Source organism: Xenopus tropicalis, chromosome 5 (genome assembly GCF_000004195.4).
Source record: "Xenopus tropicalis strain Nigerian chromosome 5, UCB_Xtro_10.0, whole genome shotgun sequence".
NCBI lineage: Eukaryota > Metazoa > Chordata > Amphibia > Anura > Pipidae > Xenopus > Xenopus tropicalis.
Genome location: NC_030681.2, coordinates 23,638,772 through 23,660,649, shown reverse-complemented (window position 1 = coordinate 23,660,649; position 21,878 = coordinate 23,638,772). Strand labels below are relative to the sequence as shown.

General features: G+C 39.9%; 1 protein-coding gene across 2 annotated transcripts in view; it reads left to right on the top strand.

Moving 5' to 3' along the window:
- Nucleotides 1-21,498, top strand: part of psme4 (proteasome activator subunit 4) — a 59,748-nt gene extending 38,250 nt beyond the window's left edge. For both annotated transcript variants that reach the window (XM_031903096.1, XM_002936914.5), the window contains 21 exons: nucleotides 570-701; nucleotides 801-1,010; nucleotides 1,508-1,638; nucleotides 2,174-2,227; nucleotides 3,258-3,387; nucleotides 4,570-4,651; nucleotides 5,353-5,506; nucleotides 5,775-5,844; nucleotides 6,111-6,236; nucleotides 7,040-7,192; nucleotides 7,319-7,423; nucleotides 7,853-7,944; nucleotides 8,449-8,580; nucleotides 11,125-11,333; nucleotides 11,544-11,629; nucleotides 13,233-13,361; nucleotides 14,073-14,228; nucleotides 18,299-18,461; nucleotides 19,031-19,164; nucleotides 19,761-19,899; nucleotides 20,508-21,498. In XM_031903096.1, coding sequence (XP_031758956.1) covers nucleotides 570-701; nucleotides 801-1,010; nucleotides 1,508-1,638; nucleotides 2,174-2,227; nucleotides 3,258-3,387; nucleotides 4,570-4,651; nucleotides 5,353-5,506; nucleotides 5,775-5,844; nucleotides 6,111-6,236; nucleotides 7,040-7,192; nucleotides 7,319-7,423; nucleotides 7,853-7,944; nucleotides 8,449-8,580; nucleotides 11,125-11,333; nucleotides 11,544-11,629; nucleotides 13,233-13,361; nucleotides 14,073-14,228; nucleotides 18,299-18,461; nucleotides 19,031-19,164; nucleotides 19,761-19,895 — 2,583 coding nt within the window. In that variant the 3' untranslated portion in view covers nucleotides 19,896-19,899; nucleotides 20,508-21,498. The remainder of the gene's footprint in view (nucleotides 1-569; nucleotides 702-800; nucleotides 1,011-1,507; nucleotides 1,639-2,173; nucleotides 2,228-3,257; nucleotides 3,388-4,569; nucleotides 4,652-5,352; nucleotides 5,507-5,774; nucleotides 5,845-6,110; nucleotides 6,237-7,039; nucleotides 7,193-7,318; nucleotides 7,424-7,852; nucleotides 7,945-8,448; nucleotides 8,581-11,124; nucleotides 11,334-11,543; nucleotides 11,630-13,232; nucleotides 13,362-14,072; nucleotides 14,229-18,298; nucleotides 18,462-19,030; nucleotides 19,165-19,760; nucleotides 19,900-20,507) is intronic.
- The last annotated feature ends 380 nt before the right edge of the window (nucleotides 21,499-21,878 follow it).

Genomic DNA, 21,878 nt, shown 5'->3' with positions numbered 1-21,878 from the left:
ACTAGTAACTAACATCTCTCCATTTTTAACTACACCTTAAAATATACAAAAAATATAGGCAGAGAGAAGTGCACGTGTTCCTAACTAGCCAACAACTGATGAAATCAGCTGTTTAGTTTTGATGTTTTCTCTATATGCTGTCTCATCGCTGTCACTGATGAGACCTTCCACCATCATATCACCTGCAGACTAGACTCCCCTGGATTGCTGTACTCCATATACTGTGCAAGTGATAACTGGGAGCAGGCAGGATGGCTGTGTGGTGCTCTGTAAGAAAGTACCCTGTGTTGGTTTGTTTCTTAAAGAAGAAGACATGCCAGCCCAAGGTAAAAGGTGTGTGGGTGGCAACCCACCCCAGGTTAGGTTAACAGTACATTGGGGTGAGTGCAAATTTTCAGTGCTCCCCTAGGTTTTTGGATAGATCTGTACTTTGACGAATACAACAAAGGTACCACTGTGTCTTTGGAGGTACAGCGAAAATGCTTTACCAGCTATTTTGGCCTTGTATAAGGTATATCTTTGCAGCAGAAATAAATGTAAGACTTTTAATTTAAGATTTTGTTGTGCAGGTGAGGAACAAAGCTCAGCAAGCGTTTTTCACTGCTCTGGGAACATACAATTTCTGCTGCCGGGACCTAATTCCTCTTGTACTTGAATTCCTGCAACCGGAGAGCCAGGATGTCAGGCAGCAACAGTTCAAAGTATGCACTCTTGTGTTCATTTTATCTTGCACACTTGCATGCGCTGTACCGTGAAACTCATGTGCGTTCCTATCTATTGTATCTACTGTTGTTGTTTAGGGTGCCTTGTATTGTCTTCTGGGAAACCATGGTGGGGTTTGTTTAGCAAACCTCCATGACTGGGAGTGCATCGTGCAGACTTGGCCGGCAATTATCTCTTCAGGGCTCAGCAAAGCAATGTCTCTTGAAAAACCATCCATCGTCCGCCTTTTTGATGACTTGGCAGAGAAGATACATCGACAGTACGAAACGATTGGCTTGGATTTTTCTGTAAGGATATCTCTTACTTGAATGTTTGCTTACATTTTGTATTCACTAAAGCTGGAGTCTTGGTTTATGCTGTGAAAGAGTTGCTGAAATGAATGTTGGACCAGAGGCTTAGCCAAACATTGCTTACTTGCCACTTGCTGAATGCTCAGGCTCCCCCATCAACAGCCATCTGCAAACCTTAGCAGGCACCAATTATGGTATAGTGTAAATAAAGCGGCAGTTTGTCTTAGGGGTAGTTTTTTTTTTCTTTAATATATTTAAAAGGCAGCAGGGTATAAAGAGTAAATATTGGCACAAAAGTAGTACGTCATATACATACAATTTCATCTAACATTATTGATGGTACAAAGTTAGATGCAGCTGTTGGGGGGGGGGGGGGGGGCGGGGTCACATAAAAAGTGACAGGGACCATAGCATAGCACTTTCTGATTTTAACAAAATCTACTTTGCATATTTTTTTACTCAAGTGTAAATAATTTTTGACTAAATCATTAAAGGTCCCTGAGATATGCATTCAGATTGCAATCATGCTGCAGCAGTCGGCATCTACCAGCACCCAACTGCCTAGTCCTGAAGAACTCGCATTAGCAGTTAAACGCCAGGAGGAGAAGAATGTGGAGTCTGTTCAGTAAGTTTTAATTCTCTGACATTTTAGTTTGTTCCCTTTTTCAAAGAAATCAAAACACAGTGCTTTAGGGCTGTGTCACACATGCAGTGAAAGGCCACACCAGGCTGGAGGTTTGTGTGGTAGAAACGCCACGTGTGACAGAGCCCTGAACACTAAATTTTTGTAAAATGTAAGTATTGGACAGCACAACTTATAAATCATATAAAGACATTATAGTGTATTTTACACTATAATCAGGGTATGTAAAATGAAGGTCTCACTGTATTTTTTTAATGAAGCAGATTACTGGAGGACTAAGGTTGGATTTTGAAGAGGCTATTTTATATTGTTATTGTTTGTGGCTTGCTTGTTAGCACTGCTGCATTGCACCACTGGAGTGCATATTTTATTCCAACCCAAGCCCTAAAAATAGGGTTTTGGGAGTGACCTTCAAGTCATTTATAGTAAACATGTCCATTCCCTGTTAATAAACCTGCTGATACAGAGATATTTTAAGAAAATGTTCATGTATTTATTTTTTTTTTATCTCTTACAGAAACTATGAACGTTTGGTCAACACTTTATTGGACTGTGTTACCCAAAGAAATCTGTAAGCATCCAGAAAATGTTTATTAAAAAATTACAATTTGTATTTAAAGTTATTGACACCCATTATCTTTGACTTTCAGGTTATTGTTTAAGTGGTCTAGCTAATTTAGGGTCAATATCCTTTTTAGCTCAGGTACATGTTTCTGCCTGCAGATAATTTCAGCATTAAGTTGTTCTTAAAAGTTAATTTGGGAATTGCCTGAAGTTGCTAGATGGCTGTAACACTAGGGCAATTCCATATCGGTGACTAGGTCACCCAGTGCTGCTAACAAGTAAGTGATACTAGTATTTGAAGCCCACTATATGAGCTGATCTCTCATTTGAAACATTAATGTTTTTGTAAAAGAAACTAATAAAGGCTTACAACCTTGCCTATTAAAGAAAACTAGACCCCCACAATGGATATTTAACCAACAGATAGTTTATATCATGTTAAGTGACCTATTTAAGAATGTTACCAATCTGGAATATACATATCTGTAAATATTGCCCTTTTACATCGTTTTCCTTGATCCACCATTTAGTGATGGGCTGTGTGCCCCCTCAGAGATCAGCTGATAGGAAATAATGCAGCTCTAACTGTAACAGGAAGTAGTGTAGGTATAAAAGAGAGAACTTTGCCCATTAATTGGCTGATGGGGCCTAGCATTAATATGCGTCTTGGTTTGTTTGTGTGCGCTGTGAATCGTATGATCCCAGTTGGCAGCACTTAGTACTTAAAATGGCAGTTTTCTATTTAGAATTACCCAATGGCACATACTACTGAAAAGTATATTTTTATGAAAATGGTTTATTTAGATGAAGCCGGGTTTTACATACGAGCTGGTTTATGCAATATTTTTTTATAGAGACCTACATTGTTCGGGGGAATAGTTTTTGTTTGTGAGTGATAAACCCCCCCCCAGTGTGCCAGCATGGTCTAGGCAAATACCATTCAATTGTTGATGAGTGTGATTTCATGGAATCTTTGCGTACGGGGTATTCTAGTAGCATTGCTGCTCATATGTGCCTGCTTTCTCTTCCTCTTTCAGCCCATGGAAATTTGAACACATCGGCATTGGATTTCTCTCTCTGCTCTTGAGAGATGATTATGTTCTACCTCAGCGTGCAATCAGATACTTGGTGCAGTGCCTCAATCATGATGCTCTCATTGTGCGCAAGGTATGTCTTTTGCATTGATAGGTTAAAATGAATAAGATCAGTTGCCATACACCTGCAGGTCTTTGCATGGAAACAGTATATGTGACCATGTGTTGGTACTTGTCATTTACTCCTTATCATATATTTACTAATAGCAGCACAGTCCTGGGTTCAGTACTAGTTTATCATGACTTAGCTGCATTGTGGTGAAATCAATGTATATGTGTTGGTGTGTGAAAAACTATACCTTATTTATAGTGTTTACTGGTCTTTATTTTTTTTTTAGTAACTCTCTGATTAAGCCTGTTAGTGTTTGTTACTCAGAACAGAAAAAACCTGTCGCATGGGTCTTTTTCTCTGTAAAATGTAGTTCCTCAATAAGATGTGTCTATAGACAGAAATTATAGCACGCAGTCAGCTAACTCGCAAGAAAAATGGTAGAATACTTCATGCTATTTACAAACAAATGATGTCTCGACATTTGAGAGTCCTTGCTTTGAGCTGGCTATATGTAGGCTGACTGAAGTTGCACACTTAGCCCCTCCAGACCAATTTGACAGCCTATTGGCCTGTATATGGGGGCCTCGAACAAATATTTTTTGAGCAGGATTGAAAATATGCATCTGTTGAGGTGGACCTTGCCCATCTAGTCACCATAGGCCTTCAGTTTTGACCCTATCATTAACCCCCCCCCCCCCGATGACAATCTGTCTGCTTTGGCCAGTGCATGGATGGCCAAATCCAGCAGAGATTCGCTTGATGACTTAATCTCAAGGTGCATGGCCAGGATTAGTCAACAAGATAAGGAATACAAGACATAATTTTCTTCCATACCTGCATACTCTGAGGGCTCTGGTACACGGGGAGATTAGTCGCCCGCGGCAAATCTCCCTGCTCGCGGGCGACTAATCTCCCCGAGTTGCCTTCCCCCTGCCATCCCACCGGCGAACATGGCGGCGCGATTTCGCGCAAATCGCCGGAACAGACTTGCGAGGCTTTTTCGGCGATTTCCCGAAATCGCCCCGCCGCGTCTGCCATCCCGCCGGCGACTTACAAGTTCGCCGGTGGGATGGCAGGGGGAAGGCAACTCGGGGAGATTAGTCGCCCACGAGTAGGGAGTTTTGCCGCGGGCGACTAATCTCCCCGTGTACCAGAGCCCTAAGAGGTTGAAGTTGGTTTATCTCTCTCTCCTGTCCATTTTAGATGGCTATCTCCACTGTTGCTGGGATTCTGAAGCAGCTGAAGAGACCACATGTGAAAGAGCCCATTTGTCCTTACAAAATCAGTATGTGTTCCTGTAATGTCGTTCATCTGTAACTGTAATTCAAATTTTAAATAATTTTTGGTTCCCAGAATCCCACATTTTCAAATATTATAGGGGGATTTGTAAAAACTGCACTATATCATTTGCTGGTTAACTGGCACAACTGGGCTGTATAACAAAAGGTTTCCACCAGCTAGAGATGTAATTGGCCATTTACCTATTGCACACTTACTTCCCAGACTCTGTTGGCTGCTCACAACATTTGGGGACCTACTGCGCAGTGACAGTAATTTCAGGTTCCCTGTGTGAAATACACTAAAGATTTCTGGATATAGGCTATAGAAACAGAACAACCAATCAGAGTGAACTTTGGTTAGTGCTTGATAAAAGCAAAAAATGTTTAGCTGCTATGGGTTATAGGTCTAGGTTTATAGGACTGATTTTACTGTTATTAAGACGGCCCTTTATTTGCTTTGATTTAAAATCTATTTTTTTTTTTTTTTCAAATGACAGGCCATTGTGAATAGCCAGTTTACTATTTATTATGTTTTAGAGTTTTTCTACTAGTACAGTTGGCTATCAATATTTTCATATGGTGCAACAGCTTGTAAACATCATTTCTGAGAAATGGCTGGGACATTTACCTTTTACAAATAAAATTGATATTGGGTCAGCCTACTTGGCTGACAACTTAATGTGATTTTTTTGCTTGCTGTTAAAAGGTGGATGTACCAAACCAGAGACCAACTTGGTAGGAAACAGACCTGACAACCAGTGGCTGCTTTATGACAGTAGCAACCTACCAAACACAAAGGAGGCCTGGGAGTCGTGCTGCTTTGTGGAGAAGACACACTGGGGTTATTCTACCTGGCCTCAGTAAGTAGCTTCTTGACTGTTTAGAGTGCTGCTTCTGCTTACCCATCTAAGACGTTTGTGCATTAAAATGATTTATATGGCTTCAATAGTTTTCCCCACAATGATTCAGTGGATAGGATCTATTGGTTTGTCTACAGGAATCCGTTGTAATGGGCTGTGGAGAGACTTCACCATCTACATTGTTGAATTTGTTAGCATTGCTTTAGGATTCTATGGAACGCTATTTGTTAATAACATGAATGCTTACTTTCACTGTTACTTCCCCCAGAAATATGTTGGTATATGTACCAGCTGATCAACAGCCAAAAGTTGGAAGAAGCAGAGAAGAAATGGCAGAGGTACAGTTAACATTTTTGGCATTTTGGGGTGCATGTAAGGTGGTTGTCAAATATTAGGGTTTCATACCACTGACAGCAGTCTGATCATAGGTATCTTCTGGCTCATGATTGTTGCTGGTACAATTGTGGTCCAAGTTCTGAGTTTTAGACCCTGCTACTGTTGCAGCTAACAACACACTACACAGCTGTTAGCCCTGCAAGGAACACATTTTATGGCATATTTATGCTCTTATTTTCATGTTTTGTTTTTAATTTTTTTTTTACAGGCAGAACAAATCATTTATGATCATTTTACTGATGAGAAGTTTGTTGACCAACTGATAAAGTTCCTTTCTTTAGAAGACCGAAAAGGAAAAGATAAATTTAATCCCCGCAGGTTTTGCCTCTTCAAGGTTTGTTTGTTTTTAGCATTTCATTTGCACGTTTACAAGTAGGAGAACGCAATCAGTGACCAGATCCATCTGCTTTGTATGGAGAGCAGCAAGATAGCTTCACAAATTGGGCCTTCTCTATGAGCATTCTTGATCTTTTTACTTTTTAGACTATTAGGTTTTTATAGGCTATAGATCTGCTATCCATATTGTTGAGAAGTCATGTGGGCTTCATCAGATGGGAACACAGCCCATCCAGTAGCCTGTGACAATGGATTGTAGCCTCTTCCGTAGGAATAAAGCTGGCCATACACGCACCGATAATATCGTACGAAACCTCGTTTTGTGCGATATTCGGTGCTTGTATGGCAACTCGGCGAGGCGACCAATATAGCAGGAGGCTGCTGATATCGGTCGACTCGCCGATCAGGCAGGTTAGAAGATTTTGATTGGGTGCCATAGAAGGCGCCTGAGCAAAATCTGCCTTCAGGGCTGAATCGCAGAAGGAGGTAGAAATCCTATTGTTTCAGCCTCCATATCTGACGATTCAGCCCTGAACTTCAGTGGAGGGTTGGAACGATCTTTCATGTGAAAGATCGAAGATCGCCACGTGTGTGGCCAGCTTTAATAGGTTATAGGTAGGAGGAAACAATTTGATCAGTCTACAGAACTACAGTGCCAGTTTTTTTTTCCCCCGCAGATTTGCAATATATATATATATATATATATATATATATATATATATATATATATATATATATATATATATATATATATATATATATATATAATTATGTTAATTAGTTTTTTGGGTTTTTTTTTAGGGGCTTTTCAGGAATTTTGATGATGCATTTTTGCCAATATTAAAACCCCATTTGGAGCGACTGGTAGCAGATTCACATGAAAGTACACAGCGATGTGCGGCTGAGATCATAGCTGGTTTGATCAGAGGCTCCAAACATTGGACTTTTGAAAAGGTAACTCTTCAGTTGGGCTGTTTTTCATTTAACTTTGCTAAAGGGGAATCCATTATTTTAGGCATTGCAGTGGGCAGAGTGCAAGCTTTAGGCCTATTTCTAACTTAATTTCTGTAATTGTAACAGTTGGAAAATCTCTGGAAGTTTTTGTGTCCGCTTTTGAGAACTGCTCTGTCCAACATCACAGTAGAAACATACAGTGACTGGGGAACATGCATTGCAACATCTTGTGTAAGTACTGTTGGACTGTTCTAAAATAATGCCTCCTGTAGCATGTGTGATTGATTTCCTCCCCAAAACACCGATCTGTTGGTTATACCATATGGGGTCCCAAACTCAAGTCTAGTGTGCCCCCAGCTTACACTACTTTCTATTAGCATTAGCTGGAAGCAAACTACTACTGGACTGTGACAGCCAGCTATGCAGAATAGGGCCACATCTAGCTCTTCAAAGAAAGGGCCACACTTTCCCACACTGCTGTACAACACAGGGCAAAGCTCCCACGTATTTTTTTTATAACACAAGACCCGCCCCCAGCAAAAGACCTTGAAGGAGGTTATGAGCCCTCTGATCAGAATTTGCACTCCCAGATACTGCACCTTCCTGTTTCATAGGGATAAAAAAATAAGCTTTTTGTTTTTATTTTTAAATTTACCTTAGGAAAGCAGAGATCCTCGAAAACTGCACTGGCTGTTTGAGTTGCTGCTCGAGTCTCCAGTGAGTGGGGAAGGGGGATCCTTTGCGGATGCCTGGTAAGCTCCAGCAGCTGTACCGGAATAAACAGGTTACATTTAGTTAGAGAGAAATTATACTGAACACAAGTCATTGGCATAATACCACTGATATATCTGTCCATCTCTGCAGCAGTGGGCTTTTGGTTTAACTTGTAAGCCATTAAACACTGACCAATATCATTAACACATATTTATACAAGAGCCAACATATACCTCAAAGCTGTACAATAGATGGATGTAGACCTAGAACATACAGATTACATACAAATATTGATCAGTACAGAAAGCTTGTAGTCTAAAATACATTTCAACTTTGTATCAATTTTGTTTTTCCCAGTGGAGCCATATTTATACTTAGTGCAAATAATGTTACACGGCACAAAGCTAATGTCTACATGTGATGTCAGGCATTCAGTCCAGTTTATTTGATTTCCACAGAACCCAGACCGTTATTATCCAGCATGGTGCAGCAGTGTGAGAACAAATGTAATAAAATAACTGTTTTATTATAATTTCTTTTAGCCGACTGTATGTGCTCCAGGGAGGACTGGCCCAGCAGGAATGGAGAGTTCCAGAACTACTACATAGATTGCTTATGTATCTGGAACCTAAACTTACACAAGTCTATAAAAATGTACGGGAGCGAATTGGAAGGTACTGTACATGTATTGCTGTATACCTTCACCTTATACACTATAAATCTTATCCTGGTCCTTCATGTGCCACTTGCAGTATTTTTTTTAACCAAAAAAAAAAAACATTTTGTTGTTTCTTCCCCCTACCTTTACATTTAAAGGTGTTTTTTGAGATAATAGCTTCAGCTCTCTGGCTCAGATCAATTGAGGTACATTTAAAATTAATGAAAAATTGATTTTCTAAATTTGGTAACTAGATTATAAAATTAGATTTAAAAAAAAAAACAAAACTGCAATAAGTTTCGTAGTTTAAACTCAAGATCTTTCTTAAATGCAGTTAGGGAACTGTGAGATCAGTTTACTGATCAGAACAAAGCAGAATACTCAGGCTTCTGGAAGACTTAAGCAAAATGTTGTCAGGTCTGAGGTTACGCTGGCCATAGACGTTCAGATTTTGGTCTTCTAACGAATATTCTGATATCGATCGTATGGTTAAATGCAATGATCTAAAACTAACATTCAGATTAAAATTGTATGATATAGAACTAAAAATAACAAATCGGGGAGGATATTCTGAACATATAATAATTGTCAGATAACAATCGTACAAAATATATGAAATGTATTGTAGGTCTGCCAAGGATATAATCAGATACACAATACATTCGCAAAATTTATCCTTATCTGACTGACATTTTCTAACTTGTCCGATAGCCATGGTACCAAAATTATTGGGACAGTTATTCAGCGTCCGCACACGGTTTGATACACACAAAGCGTTTCATACAGTCATTATATTGCTGCATGTATGCAGGGCTGCCATCAGGGGGGCACAGCCGTCCCGGGCCCGGACAATTTTAACCTTAAAAGGGGGCCCGGCTGTGCTCAAGTTTTCTTAATAGCTCGGCCCCCTTAAATTAATTCCGGGCCCTGTCATTGGTGGTCAGCGGGTGATCCTATTGGTCGCGCCCCGTGCGTACATGCACGCCGGTACGCACGGGGCGCAACCTTATAAAAGGGCCTGTCTTCTGCCGGCACTCAGAAGTGCAGAGGCTTCGCCAAGGAACTACCTCACCGGAGGAACGCGAAGCTGCCGCTGAAGACGCCGGGGGCTGTGCTGTTCTGTTCCGTGCTGTGCTGGCTACCAATGTACTTGGGGTGGGGGGCCCTGCTGGCTACCAATGTACTTGGGGTGGGGGGCCCTGCTGGCTACCAATGTATTTGGGGGGGGGGGTCCTGCTGGCTGCCAATGTACTTGGGGGGGGCTGCTGGCTACCAATGTACTAGGGGGGGGCCCTGCTGGCTACCAATGTACTTGGGGGGGGGGGCTGCTGGCTACCAATGTACTTGGGGGGGGGGCTGCTGGCTACCAATGTACTTGGGGAGGGGGCCCTGCTGGCTACCAATGTACTTGGGGGGGGGGGGCTGCTGGCTACCAATGTACTTGGGGGGGGGGCCCTGCTGGCTACCAATGTACTTGGGGGGGGGGGGGGGGGCTGCTGGCTACCAATGTACTTGGGGGGTGCCCTGCTGGCTACCAATGTACTTGGGGGGTGCCACTGCTGGCTACCAATGTACTTGGGGGGTGCCACTGCTGGCTACCAATGTACTGGGGGGCACTGCTGGCTACCAATGTACTGGGGGGGGGGGGGGCACTGCTGGTTACCATGTATTGGGGGGGGGGGGGGCTGCTGGCTGTGAGTCTTTTGTACTGGTGGGAGGGGGGCCCAGAAAATTTTCTTGTGAGGGGCCCCGTGATTTCTGATGGCGGCCCTGCGTGTATGGCCAGCTTTAGTTAAGTATTTCTTTATTTGATTAAGTGTACAATGAAGGGGTATTCTGTTTCTTACCGACAGTGACTGCAGCCACTAGTTACATTATGTCATTATTTGTTAAAGGTACTTTTTTTTTTTTTTTTTTTAAACCACCCAGGTAGCTGCACCATCTGTAGTCTTTTGTATATAATTTTAAAAATTGTTGACATATGCATATATATCTCTAGAGGTTATATTTCAGCCAATACATACATTGCATCTAATTTTGAGTAGGGAACAGGCTGGCTGTTTTTTCAAATATGTGTGTAAATCACATACAAGTCTGGTTTCCAGCTTTCTAAGAATTACTGGGCCACATAACCCATGAGGATAGCTGAACACCCTAAAGCTGTGATCTCCAACCAGTGGCTCGCCAGCCCCTTTGATGTTGCTCGCAGTGACCTCAAACTAGATTTTTTTAAATTCATAGGTTTTGAAACCGCATAGACACAGTTTTACTCCAAGCAGAGCCTCCTGCGGGCCAACAGCCCTCATGGGGATACCATTAGCCATCACAGTCCTTATTTGGCATAACCAAGAAACTTTTTTCATGCTCACCAACACTCTGAGTGTGACTCACAAGTAACAAAAATGTTAGGGATCCCTACCCTAAAGACAGCCCTAAAGCATCAAAATGACTCAAATGCTTAGCTATTCTGCCACTTATTGATCCATATGGAGTAAAGCTTATGTGTATTGTGCATTGCAGTTGTTCTGTCTTGTATTTTATGAAATTGTTTCTTTTTTAGTGTTCTGAACTGTATATTCATGGTTGACGTCTCCTTGCCAAACACTGCTCCGACAAAGTCCCCTCACATCTCTGACTTTAGTGCTCGAATCCTTGGCAAGCTCAAGCCTCTCATGGAGGCTGATGAAGAGATACAGAACCATATCATGGAAGAAAATGGAGTTGGGGAGCAAGATGAGAGAACCCAGGGTATTAAATTGATGAAGACAGGTAAGTGGCTGCTTCTCTCCATGCAGTGAAGTGAAACCTAATAACATTGTCAATAAGTAATAGTAAGTCTGTGAGCTGGTGGCTAATTTTAGTAAAGCTAATTAAAGAATTGTACTGAACCTATTCCAAATATGCTTCATTTGTACACTTACTTGTACTGCTAACTATACTTTATTGTCACATCAATATGTAATTGGTTTTTCTTTACAGTTTTAAAATGGATAATGGCAAGTGCTGGGAGATCCTTCTGCACAGCTGTTTCAGAACAGATGCACCTTTTGCCTTTGCTTTTTAAGGTCTGTCCTTGCATCAATTATTTGTATCATAAAATATCTGTCTAAAATTGTACTTATTTTAACCTTGTAACTTATAGTATCAAACTTAAAAGAAAAGTTTTACCCCAAACAAGGTAGGTCTCTATATTGCATAAAACAGCTCATATTTAAATCCCTGCTTCATCTAAACAATCCATTTCCATAAAAATATACTTTTTTTAGTATGTGCCTTTGGGTACTCCTAAATAGAAATTTGCCATTTTAAGTAATAAGGGCTGCCTCCTAGGATCATAGGATTTAAAGCGAACACAAACAAACCAAGGCACACACATACATGCTAGGTCCCATCAGCCAATAAATAGACTGAGTTCTGCCTTTTACTCCCACACTACTTCCTGTTACAGTTAGCGCTGCATTATTTCTGGTCATGTGATCTCTGAGGGAGCACCCAGCCCATCACTAAATGGGAAAGCAATATGTACTGATATATTCCAGTTTGATGAGATTCCTAAGTGGCCTCACTTAGTTTATATCATACTATCTGTTCATTCTGGGGGTGTAATTTTCCATTAAAGGGAAATACCCCCTTGTGTAAAAATGGTGCATAAACTTTTTTTACTCAGACATACTTGATTCCTCAGATTGAGAGGAAAATTTAATAGACTGCCTTAGACTTACAGAAGCCATTTCCCCAGCATTGAGTCATTGAACCCCTCCTGATAGATTTGGGGATTCAAAGTCACTGTGCTTTCTTGAGAATCTGTGCATTGCACACAAAGGAAAGCAAATGGACTTTGAATCTCAAAATCCATCAATTTAACATAGAACAAGGTAAGGGTTTTTTTGATTGATGCTGCTAGCCTAAAGGGAAATGACTGGAAATAAGTCAGAGGAAGACTATTATGATTTCCTCTCAATATGTATGCCTTTGGAATTTGGAACAACAAGTTATATTTATTTTGCCAGTTCAGATAGTCTTAACACACATTTTTACAAGCCCAACTGAACAAGCCAATGTTAAAACAAGAGTATTTTTTCTGTTTAATATGTCAATTATCACATGATTATAGGGGAACTAAGCACTGAGGCTGAGTACATGCCCACATGTTGTCACCAACCACCTGGTTAATCACAGACATGTTTAACTTTATTTTGATTATTTTGTTTGACCACAATTTAGTGGAGTTACAGAGGTAGGACTTGCCCCCATATTGTTAAAATACAATGCCTATGGAAACGTGTCAGCAAAAATAGAAAATAATAAAGGTCCTCAAAGTGAGGCAGTCATTAGTGTTAATTTGCATAAAGTTCTACTTCTCCATGTTGAACTCTAAACAGCTGCAGTTGTGGTTGCCAAATGATCCTTGCATCTGCCCTACATGCCTTCCGGATTCTTAGCCAACAAACTGTGTATGAAAGCCACACAATGATGATGAGGTGGGAGTGCTAGCATGCCAGGATTTACATCAAAAGCAATGCAATGACAATATGCCTTTTATAATGTTGTTATACAGCTTCAGCATCACTAGTTGTCTTCCAAAGTCACCTGAAGTTTCTCCTTGTGTGCCGCTGCGCTAATGTACCAATAAAATCATGGATTTCTTAAAAATCTATTTTCTTTCAGATTGCACCTGTAGAAAATGACACCAACTATGATGAACTCAAGAGAGATGCAAAAACGTGTCTTTCTGTAATGTCACAGGATTTACTGCACCCTGTGCAAGTGCCTTTGGTACTCAATGTACTCAGACAAGTGAGTCTCACCATCCTGCTTTTCTTTGTAGTATTAGACAGTATAACACTAGTTGTTGCCCACACCCAAATTCTGCATCACTTGGTATCCATAACCAGACTGCCTACTTGGCTCCCTTCTTACCTTTCTAACTGATCATTTACGATCTCTTATGCAAACAAAACCGCATTACCAGTTCCACTTAATCTTTGGGTGCCGCAAGGCTCTGTACTTAGTTGTATTTCTCCCTCTACACTCTGTCCTTGTCTTAGGTTTATACACTTATTTGGCATTAAACATCTTTGTATACTAATGATATCTAAATATATTTATCAACCCCTTCATTAAGCCAAAAAAGCCAGTTCTAGCACTTATAATGCAGTGGCAACCACTGTATCCTGCAGCACCCAGTTTTCCTTAGATTGTAAGCTCTACAGGGCAGAGATCGGCTTCTTCTTGTCTAACATTTAGCACTTAATCTTTATAGTAACTGTACTTTGTTTATTTCTATTTATTATTGTATCAACCCATGTTTGTTCTGCTGTACAGTGCTGCATACATAACTAGTGCTATAAATTAAAATATACCTTCATGTAGCAGAATTGCTAGTATATAGTGAAATCAATAACGGCAAATTTAATACACAATGCTGCACATTGGTAGCCATTCTTATACTTGATGGGACTTTCCAAATGTTATACCCTGATAATGTTATATGTTTGTGATCCATAGACCGCAAGAAGCAGCTCTTGGCATGCTCGATACACTGTTCTGACCTACATCCAAACGACGGTATTCTATAATTTCTTTATTTTCATTCACAATGAAGAGTCTGTGCAAGGTGTCAGGTGGTTGATCCTACAACTCATGGAAGATGAGCAACTAGAGGTATTTTCCTTCACTCGGTTATATAGAATCTGACCATTAATGATACCTAATGTTAATTGAGGGTTGTATATTAAAGAGGCTCTAAACGCTCACCTAATAATACAAATTATTCTTCTTTAATGGCCTTTCTGTTTTCCCTGACATTAATATCACACATAGATCAGTGCTGTTTGAAACCCACAAAAATCCAGGACAACCTCTGTTATAGCTGAGAAAATGTTTTGCTTGACAATTACTATTTTTTGCTGGTGACAATCAATTTGCTGGGTTCTTACATACATTATAAACATACATACAAATATATGTGGCCACCCCCTTTAAATATTACAATTAACTATTTATGCCACATTCATCATTGACAACACAAGTGCCACCACATCATACAAAGGCATCCTTGACAATGCTGTGCTTCCTTCTAGGCAACAGTTTCTTGTTTCATTTTAGTAATGCCACCCTGCACAAATTTAGGTCCATAGAAAATGGCTTTGTGATGGTAGTAGGAATTTCTGACTGGCTTGCTCAGAGCTCTGACCTTAACCCAATTCAACACCTGTGGGATGAAATGGACTGCGAGGCAGGCATAATCCCCAACATCAGTGCCCAAACTATGAATGGAGGCAAATCCTGTCAACAGTGTTCCAACATCTGGTGGAAAGTATTCCCAGAAAAGTAGAGGGTAAGGGCAAATACACACTGAGCTACTTAGTAGCAGCTACTTGTGATGGCTAAGAAAACACCAGAAAATACCCTGCCATAGACAATACTGAGAACTGCCTCTGCTAAAACACACGTAGAGACAGTAAATTATCAGCATTGTCTATTTTAGTAGCTGCTACTAGAAGCTCTGTGTGTCTTCCCCCTAAAGACCATTGTTTTTTTAAAATAAGAATCTCTAATACCTGGCTCTGAGGGTGTATGCTGGCACTGGTTCTTCTCTGGCTGGTGCACAGAAATCTGGTACTGTGGATAATACTGGGCTAGCACCTCTCTATATACCTGCAAGCTATATGCTGTAAATCACATCATATAAATATTTTTAGTAATTATGTAGAAGGATATTTATTTATTTTTTTAAAAAAAGAAGCAGAAAAGTAGATTTGAGAGTGACACATTTCTCATGTGATTTGTGAATGTATATAAAATAGTTGTCAGAACAGAGCTCTAAGTGCCAACTCCCCAGCGAGTGTGCTCATTTACAGCCCCACTTTTCCCCCTTTCTACTATTTCCATAAGCACTTAGTTTCATTCATTAGCTTGGTCCCACAGTGGCCTACAAATTGCCAGCAGAATTTCTCCATACTATGCGCTCCATGCTTTCCACCATTCTAAATCAGTTTGAACATATTTTAATAATGGACTCTGAACGTGCAAATGAGCTCATTGTCAAGTTGCTCTGTGTAATTAGTACAACACTTGCAGCTACACTTATCTCTTTGTTCATCTCTGGAACATTATGTTCAAGGATCTAATTTACAATAATATGCCACATTATATGCAAAGTGGTGGTCTCTGTTTTGTTCAGTAAACAGATGAACCTCTTTGTTTACATTTAACATGTAACAATATGTACTTATTAGCAAATGTGGCTGCTGTTATTAATGATGATTAATCTTCAGTGAACTTAACCCTCCTAATGCAACGGTAAAAACTAATAGATGGGACAAGGACAGTAAATATCCTACATTGGTTTGGTGTAATAATACATGGATGCCGTCTCATTTTAAATAATCATGTTAACTATTATATGCTCTTATATCACACCATTTGTTTAAACACAGTTTTAGATCCTATAGTTACATCCATCAACCCTTCCAAGTAAACCCAGCACACACAAACCTATAATGACCTAAGTATACACTCACATACAGACCCATTCTGACCTATCTATCCACTCACATACAGACCCATACTGACCTATCTATCCACTCACATACAGACCCATACTGACCTATCTATCCACTCACATACAGACCCATACTGACCTATCTATCCACTCACATACAGACCCATACTGACCTATCTATACACTCACATACAGACCCATACTGACCTATCTATACACTCACATACAGACCCACACTGACCCATCTATCCACTCACATACAGACCCATACTGACCTATCTATCCACTCACATACAGACCCATACTGACCTATCTATACACTCACATACAGACCCATACTGACCTATCTATCCACTCACATACAGACCCATACTGACCTATCTATCCACTCACATACAGACCCATACTGACCTATCTATCCACTCACATACAGACCCACACTGACCTATCTATACACTCACATACAGACCCACACTGACCTATCTATACACTTACATACAGACCCACACTGACCTATCTATCCACTCACATACAGACCCATACTGACCTATCTATCCACTCACATACAGACCCATACTGACCTATCTATCCACTCACATACAGACACATACTGACCTATCTATCCACTCACATACAGACCCATACTGACCTATCTATCCACTCACATACAGACCCATACTGACCTATCCACTCACATACAGACCCATACTGACCTATCCACTCACATACAGACCCATACTGACCTATCTATCCACTCACATACAGACCCATACTGACCTATCCACTCACATACAGACCCATACTGACCTATCCACTCACATACAGACCCATACTGACCTATCCACTCACATACAGACCCATACTGACCTATCTATCCACTCACATACAGACCCATACTGACCTATCTATACACTCACATACATAAACCATATATAGCAGCATCAATACTAAGGGGCCCATTTATCAAAGTACGATGGGTTACGCTTACAAAAAATTTGTACTGTTTCTAAAGTTTAGAACCGTTCGTACTGTCAACAAAAATATAGTTAAAGTATGACTTTTTTGTGATACAATCTTTATTACACAAAAAACACGGTACTTTGCGTAACGATAACCAAGCTTTGGTATCGTGACTATCTTTTGGCCAGGTTGCAACTGCAGAGTGCTGTTGAGTCCTGTGGAAAGCTTCCAAAATCATCCATTGAAGTTTCAAAGTCCGAAAGTTTTTCGCGCCATTTACAATCGGTTGGATACAAAATTTCGTAACTTTCGGATCGTACCACCTCTGGTGCGCTGGTCATTTTAATAGGAAAAAAAACACCCCCTATCTGCCTATAATCCTCTCTAATGTTCTTGTACAGAGTAATCATGTCCTCTCACAAGCACCTTTTTTCCAACCCTGACAGTCTAACCTCATAGCTTAAATCTTCCATCCCCTTTACCAGTTTAGTTGCAGTCTCTGCACTCTCTCCAGCTCATTAATATCCTTCTTAAGGACTGGAGCCCAAAACTGCACTGCATACTCAAGGTAAGGCCTTACCAGGGACCTATAAAGAGGCAAAATTATGTTTTCATCCCTTGAGTCAATGCCCTTTTTTATACAAGACAGCACTTTATTTGCTTTAGTAGCCACTGAATGACACTGCCTGGAATTGTATCTAAAATAATCCCCAGATGCTTCTCCGTTAAGGATCCCCCAACTCACTACCATTTAGTGTATAACTCGTGTTTATATTATTTATACCATAGTGTATAACTTTGCACTTGTCAACATTGAAAGCATAGAAAGCCACTTAAATCCCAGTTAGCTACTCCATGACCAAGAGATCCCCCATTGATATAATGAAGTCTGTTACTAGCAGAAGATCCATAGCTGCCTTACATGAGAACCTTTCTGTAGGCAATTAATGAAGTTAAAATACACACACATTTTATGGGACTCTAGGCTGCATTTGAAAGTAAATAGAAGAGTTGAAATGCTATAGTTTGCCTCTGTTTGTGCAGAGTGGCAGCTTCATAAACCTTAATGTCTTTTTAATGGTAGGTGCATTTACTATATAAATGTATCTAGAACGGAAGTAGTCAGCCTTGTATTAAGAGTCAGAGGCATGGCAGCTTTCAAGGTGGTTCAGCTATACCCCTGCACCCACAAAGAGCCAAGCACTACTGTAATATAATATGTATATTATCATCTTATTAATTCTACCCTTCTCAATTGTTCTTTAAGGTGAGAGAAATGGCTGCTACAACACTCGGTGGATTACTGCAGTGCAACTTCTTTACAATGAATGCCACCATGCAGGCACATTTTGAGGAGCTCTGCAAAACCAAACTTCCTAAAAAGAGAAAAAGAGAGACTGGCATGGTTGGGGACACAATACCTTCTGGAGGTAAAGGAAATGGAAAGCAGTTTGAGCTTAATAATGATACCATATTATCAGGCCATTGCAGGCTTGTGCTGTCAGTAAAGCATGTCTCTGTACTGAATGTGAAACTATGGAAAAGAAAATCTATTTTAGTCTTCAGTGTACAGTCAAATAGTGGATTCCATATACAGGTTGCAATATATAAAATATATTGTTTCTTTAGCTCCCTCAGCAAAATAAAAGTGTATCATGTACTGCCCATTATCTATGCAATCTTCCAATACACACAACACATACGTGTGTTGATTTGATGGAGATTCCCTTTACTACACAACACAATCTTCTTTGTTTGAACTATTCTTGGTTTGAATTATACCTTTGACAGCCCCCTGCATTTCTTTCTCCTTTTTTGCAATGGAATGCCCTGTTCTGGAACCCCAATCAACTTTTAGCAGCCTGTGTGACTACAAGACTACTTGTTTAAAGTAAAATAAAAAAAACACATCAACATTACGTTGCCCAGTGTGTTCCATTGCTCTAACCTAAGTTTTTATACAGGCTATTCCCTCATGCTGTAAGTCTTTGTTTCTTAGATCTGGTGAAACGTCACGCTGGTGTCTTAGGACTCAGTGCATGCATTTTGTCTAGTCCTTATGATGTACCAACATGGATGCCTCAGCTCCTCATGGATCTGAGTGTGCACCTGAATGACCCCCAGCCCATAGAGGTAAGTTTCCTTGTTTCAGGGTGCAGGAGGTTCACTTACAGTGTGCAATTACATATGTAGGTCATTATTAGATCACTAGGGCCCCCTCAAACAACTATGGTGATTGTAAAAAGCCCTGTCTGGTACTGACTAATGCTATGGAATGCCAGGTAAAGCAATGAAGAACCTGAAAAGACAGAAGGGCCATTTATTATAATGCATAGCTTATTGCATCAACTTAAGCATATAAGCGCCTTTTGAGCAGCTTATTATCAGGGGCTTCCCAGTGCACTGTTAATTCGTTTTAAAAGCTCCTTTGAAGTTCTGTAAGTGAAACTGGCTTCATATTCTTGTTTTAGTGCCAGAAATAACAGAAACCATAGCTATTTCTTAATTTAAACAGTAGGCAAAAAGTTTGTTCAGTACAAGCCCTATTTATTAAGCTCATGTTGAACAAATGTGTATACTGTCTCTTAGGGCATGAACAAATGAATGTTAAAAAACTGCTGCATTAAGGGGTATTGTATGTTTCTCATTATTTCAGACATAATCTTTATAATAATATAATCATTTCCTCTTGAAATCTATAGGTTGATATTTCTATTACTATTTTTCAGATGACTGTGAAGAAAACTCTGTCTAACTTTAGAAGAACTCACCATGATAACTGGCAAGAGCACAAACAGCAATTCACAGATGACCAGCTACTCGTTTTAACAGATCTTTTGGTGTCTCCTTGTTATTATGCATAGACCGGTGAGTGTTCTGGGGAATATAGAATAATAATAATATACAAGTGAAACCTATGTGTCCCTTAGGCTTTCCTAAAGCATTTGGAGGAGATTAGTGGCCTGCAATTGTCTCAGGTGACTAATCTCCTCATGTGTCATGGCCCAAAAGCATTATATATAGGCAACTTGGAAAGATCTGAATATATGGTTGAGAAGTTGCACCTGTAAGAGAATATATATATATATATATAGCATAATGCAGTATTATAATATTGATAATCACCCCTCCAAGCGTGTTTGTATCCGAAACAAATCTTGTGAACTACCACATTTACTTCACTTTTCTATGAAAACACATAAATACAATCCACTTAATTAAGTACAAAGCCAAAAGTGCAGCAGTCGCTAAAGAGCGAAAGCTTTTGTACTATGAGTTTCACATCATCCCCATTCTGTCTAGCAGAGGTTCATCTTAGTCTCTGCCGGAATCTTTTCTGATTGGGCGCTAAACTGTCCAGGCTGATTCAGCACCCCTGTGAAAAAATCTCTCTTTGCTTCTATATTTTTTCTAGGGGTTTAGTAACCTGTTAGATAAATGACTTTATGGTGTCTTCATTTTTCCTTTTTTTGTAGATGCAATAAAGATACATGGGATGGAAGCACCTGTGAAACATGAAGAATATTGCAGCTTTATCACTCATGAAACTTTTAGACTTGGATGTTTTGCTGCCCTGTTGGATGGAGTTTTAATATAATTTTCATTTTATGCCTCACTTGGAACTGCAGCTGCTGCTCACAACCATTTTAAATCAAGTGCATCTCATGTCCAATCAGAGACAAGTAGCAGCAATAAGACTTTTTAATAGAAGGTCTCTGCCATTATCGTACAGGCACGTGTAGAACTTTCTGTCTGTGAATCAATGACAGAATTGTATGAAATGTAGAAGCCTTGCATTTGGAAGGCAGTGTACAGACTTCAGCATTTTCATGAGAAGACTATTACAACATTGCTTTGTAAGATGTCCCTGTGCTGACATTTAGGCTTTGTATAAGGCTAAATGCCATATTTGTATTTTTAAATTATTTTCTGTAACAGATTTTTGTTTTTCTTTGCTCCTAGGGTAGAACATTTGCTTTTGGTTTGTTTTCATTATGCACAAATAAATATATATATATATATATATATATATATATACTATACTATACCATATACAGCACAGCTGCATATGTTTGCAGTAATGATGCTGTGCTATACTCCTAATGCTATTCTAAATATGTTACAAAATGACAGGATTGTAAGCAAGGTACTTTAAATGAATTCACGTTTTGGTGAGCTCTCCATCCCCATGTGTACTATCTTCCTTGCAGGAATACTCCAGTATGAACATTAAAAATGCCTGTCTGCTCATCATGGACCGTAAACCTTTTCGGAGTTCAAAAAAGTGAGCGAATTGTTGCCTTGCAATGTGCCCTGCTTCTGGCACAGAAAGGGTTAAAGCACAGCAGTGTTTCTAGTGCAGCAAACAGGCATAGCCCCTGTATAGCATAGTGCCAAATGGATATTATTATTTCAATTGTATACTTAGTTTTATTTTAAGACCCAATAAATGGATGGTTTGTAATACTGGATCTTGTTTTCCTTCTCCGCCTCCAGTACTCAATTATTATACACCACTAAAATGATCTGTAACAGTGGTCTAGCTTTCTGAAAGTAGAATCAGATATTGTTTGTTTTGCTGCCCCTTTCTAGATTAAAAAAAAAAAAGCTTTTCTTTCAAGTGCAAGTTAAGGCTTCAAACAAATGCTGGTTTGGCACCATAACTTCTTATCCTGTCAATCTTGCTACCTGCATCTTTCCTTAGCACTTCTTTGTAACCACTACCCTTTCAGGGTGAAGACACATGGAGCTACTTAGGAGCAGCTACTTTTCACAGCTACTAAACTCCTGCCATAGATAATACTGAGAATTGCCTCTGCTAAAACATACATAGAGACAATTATCAG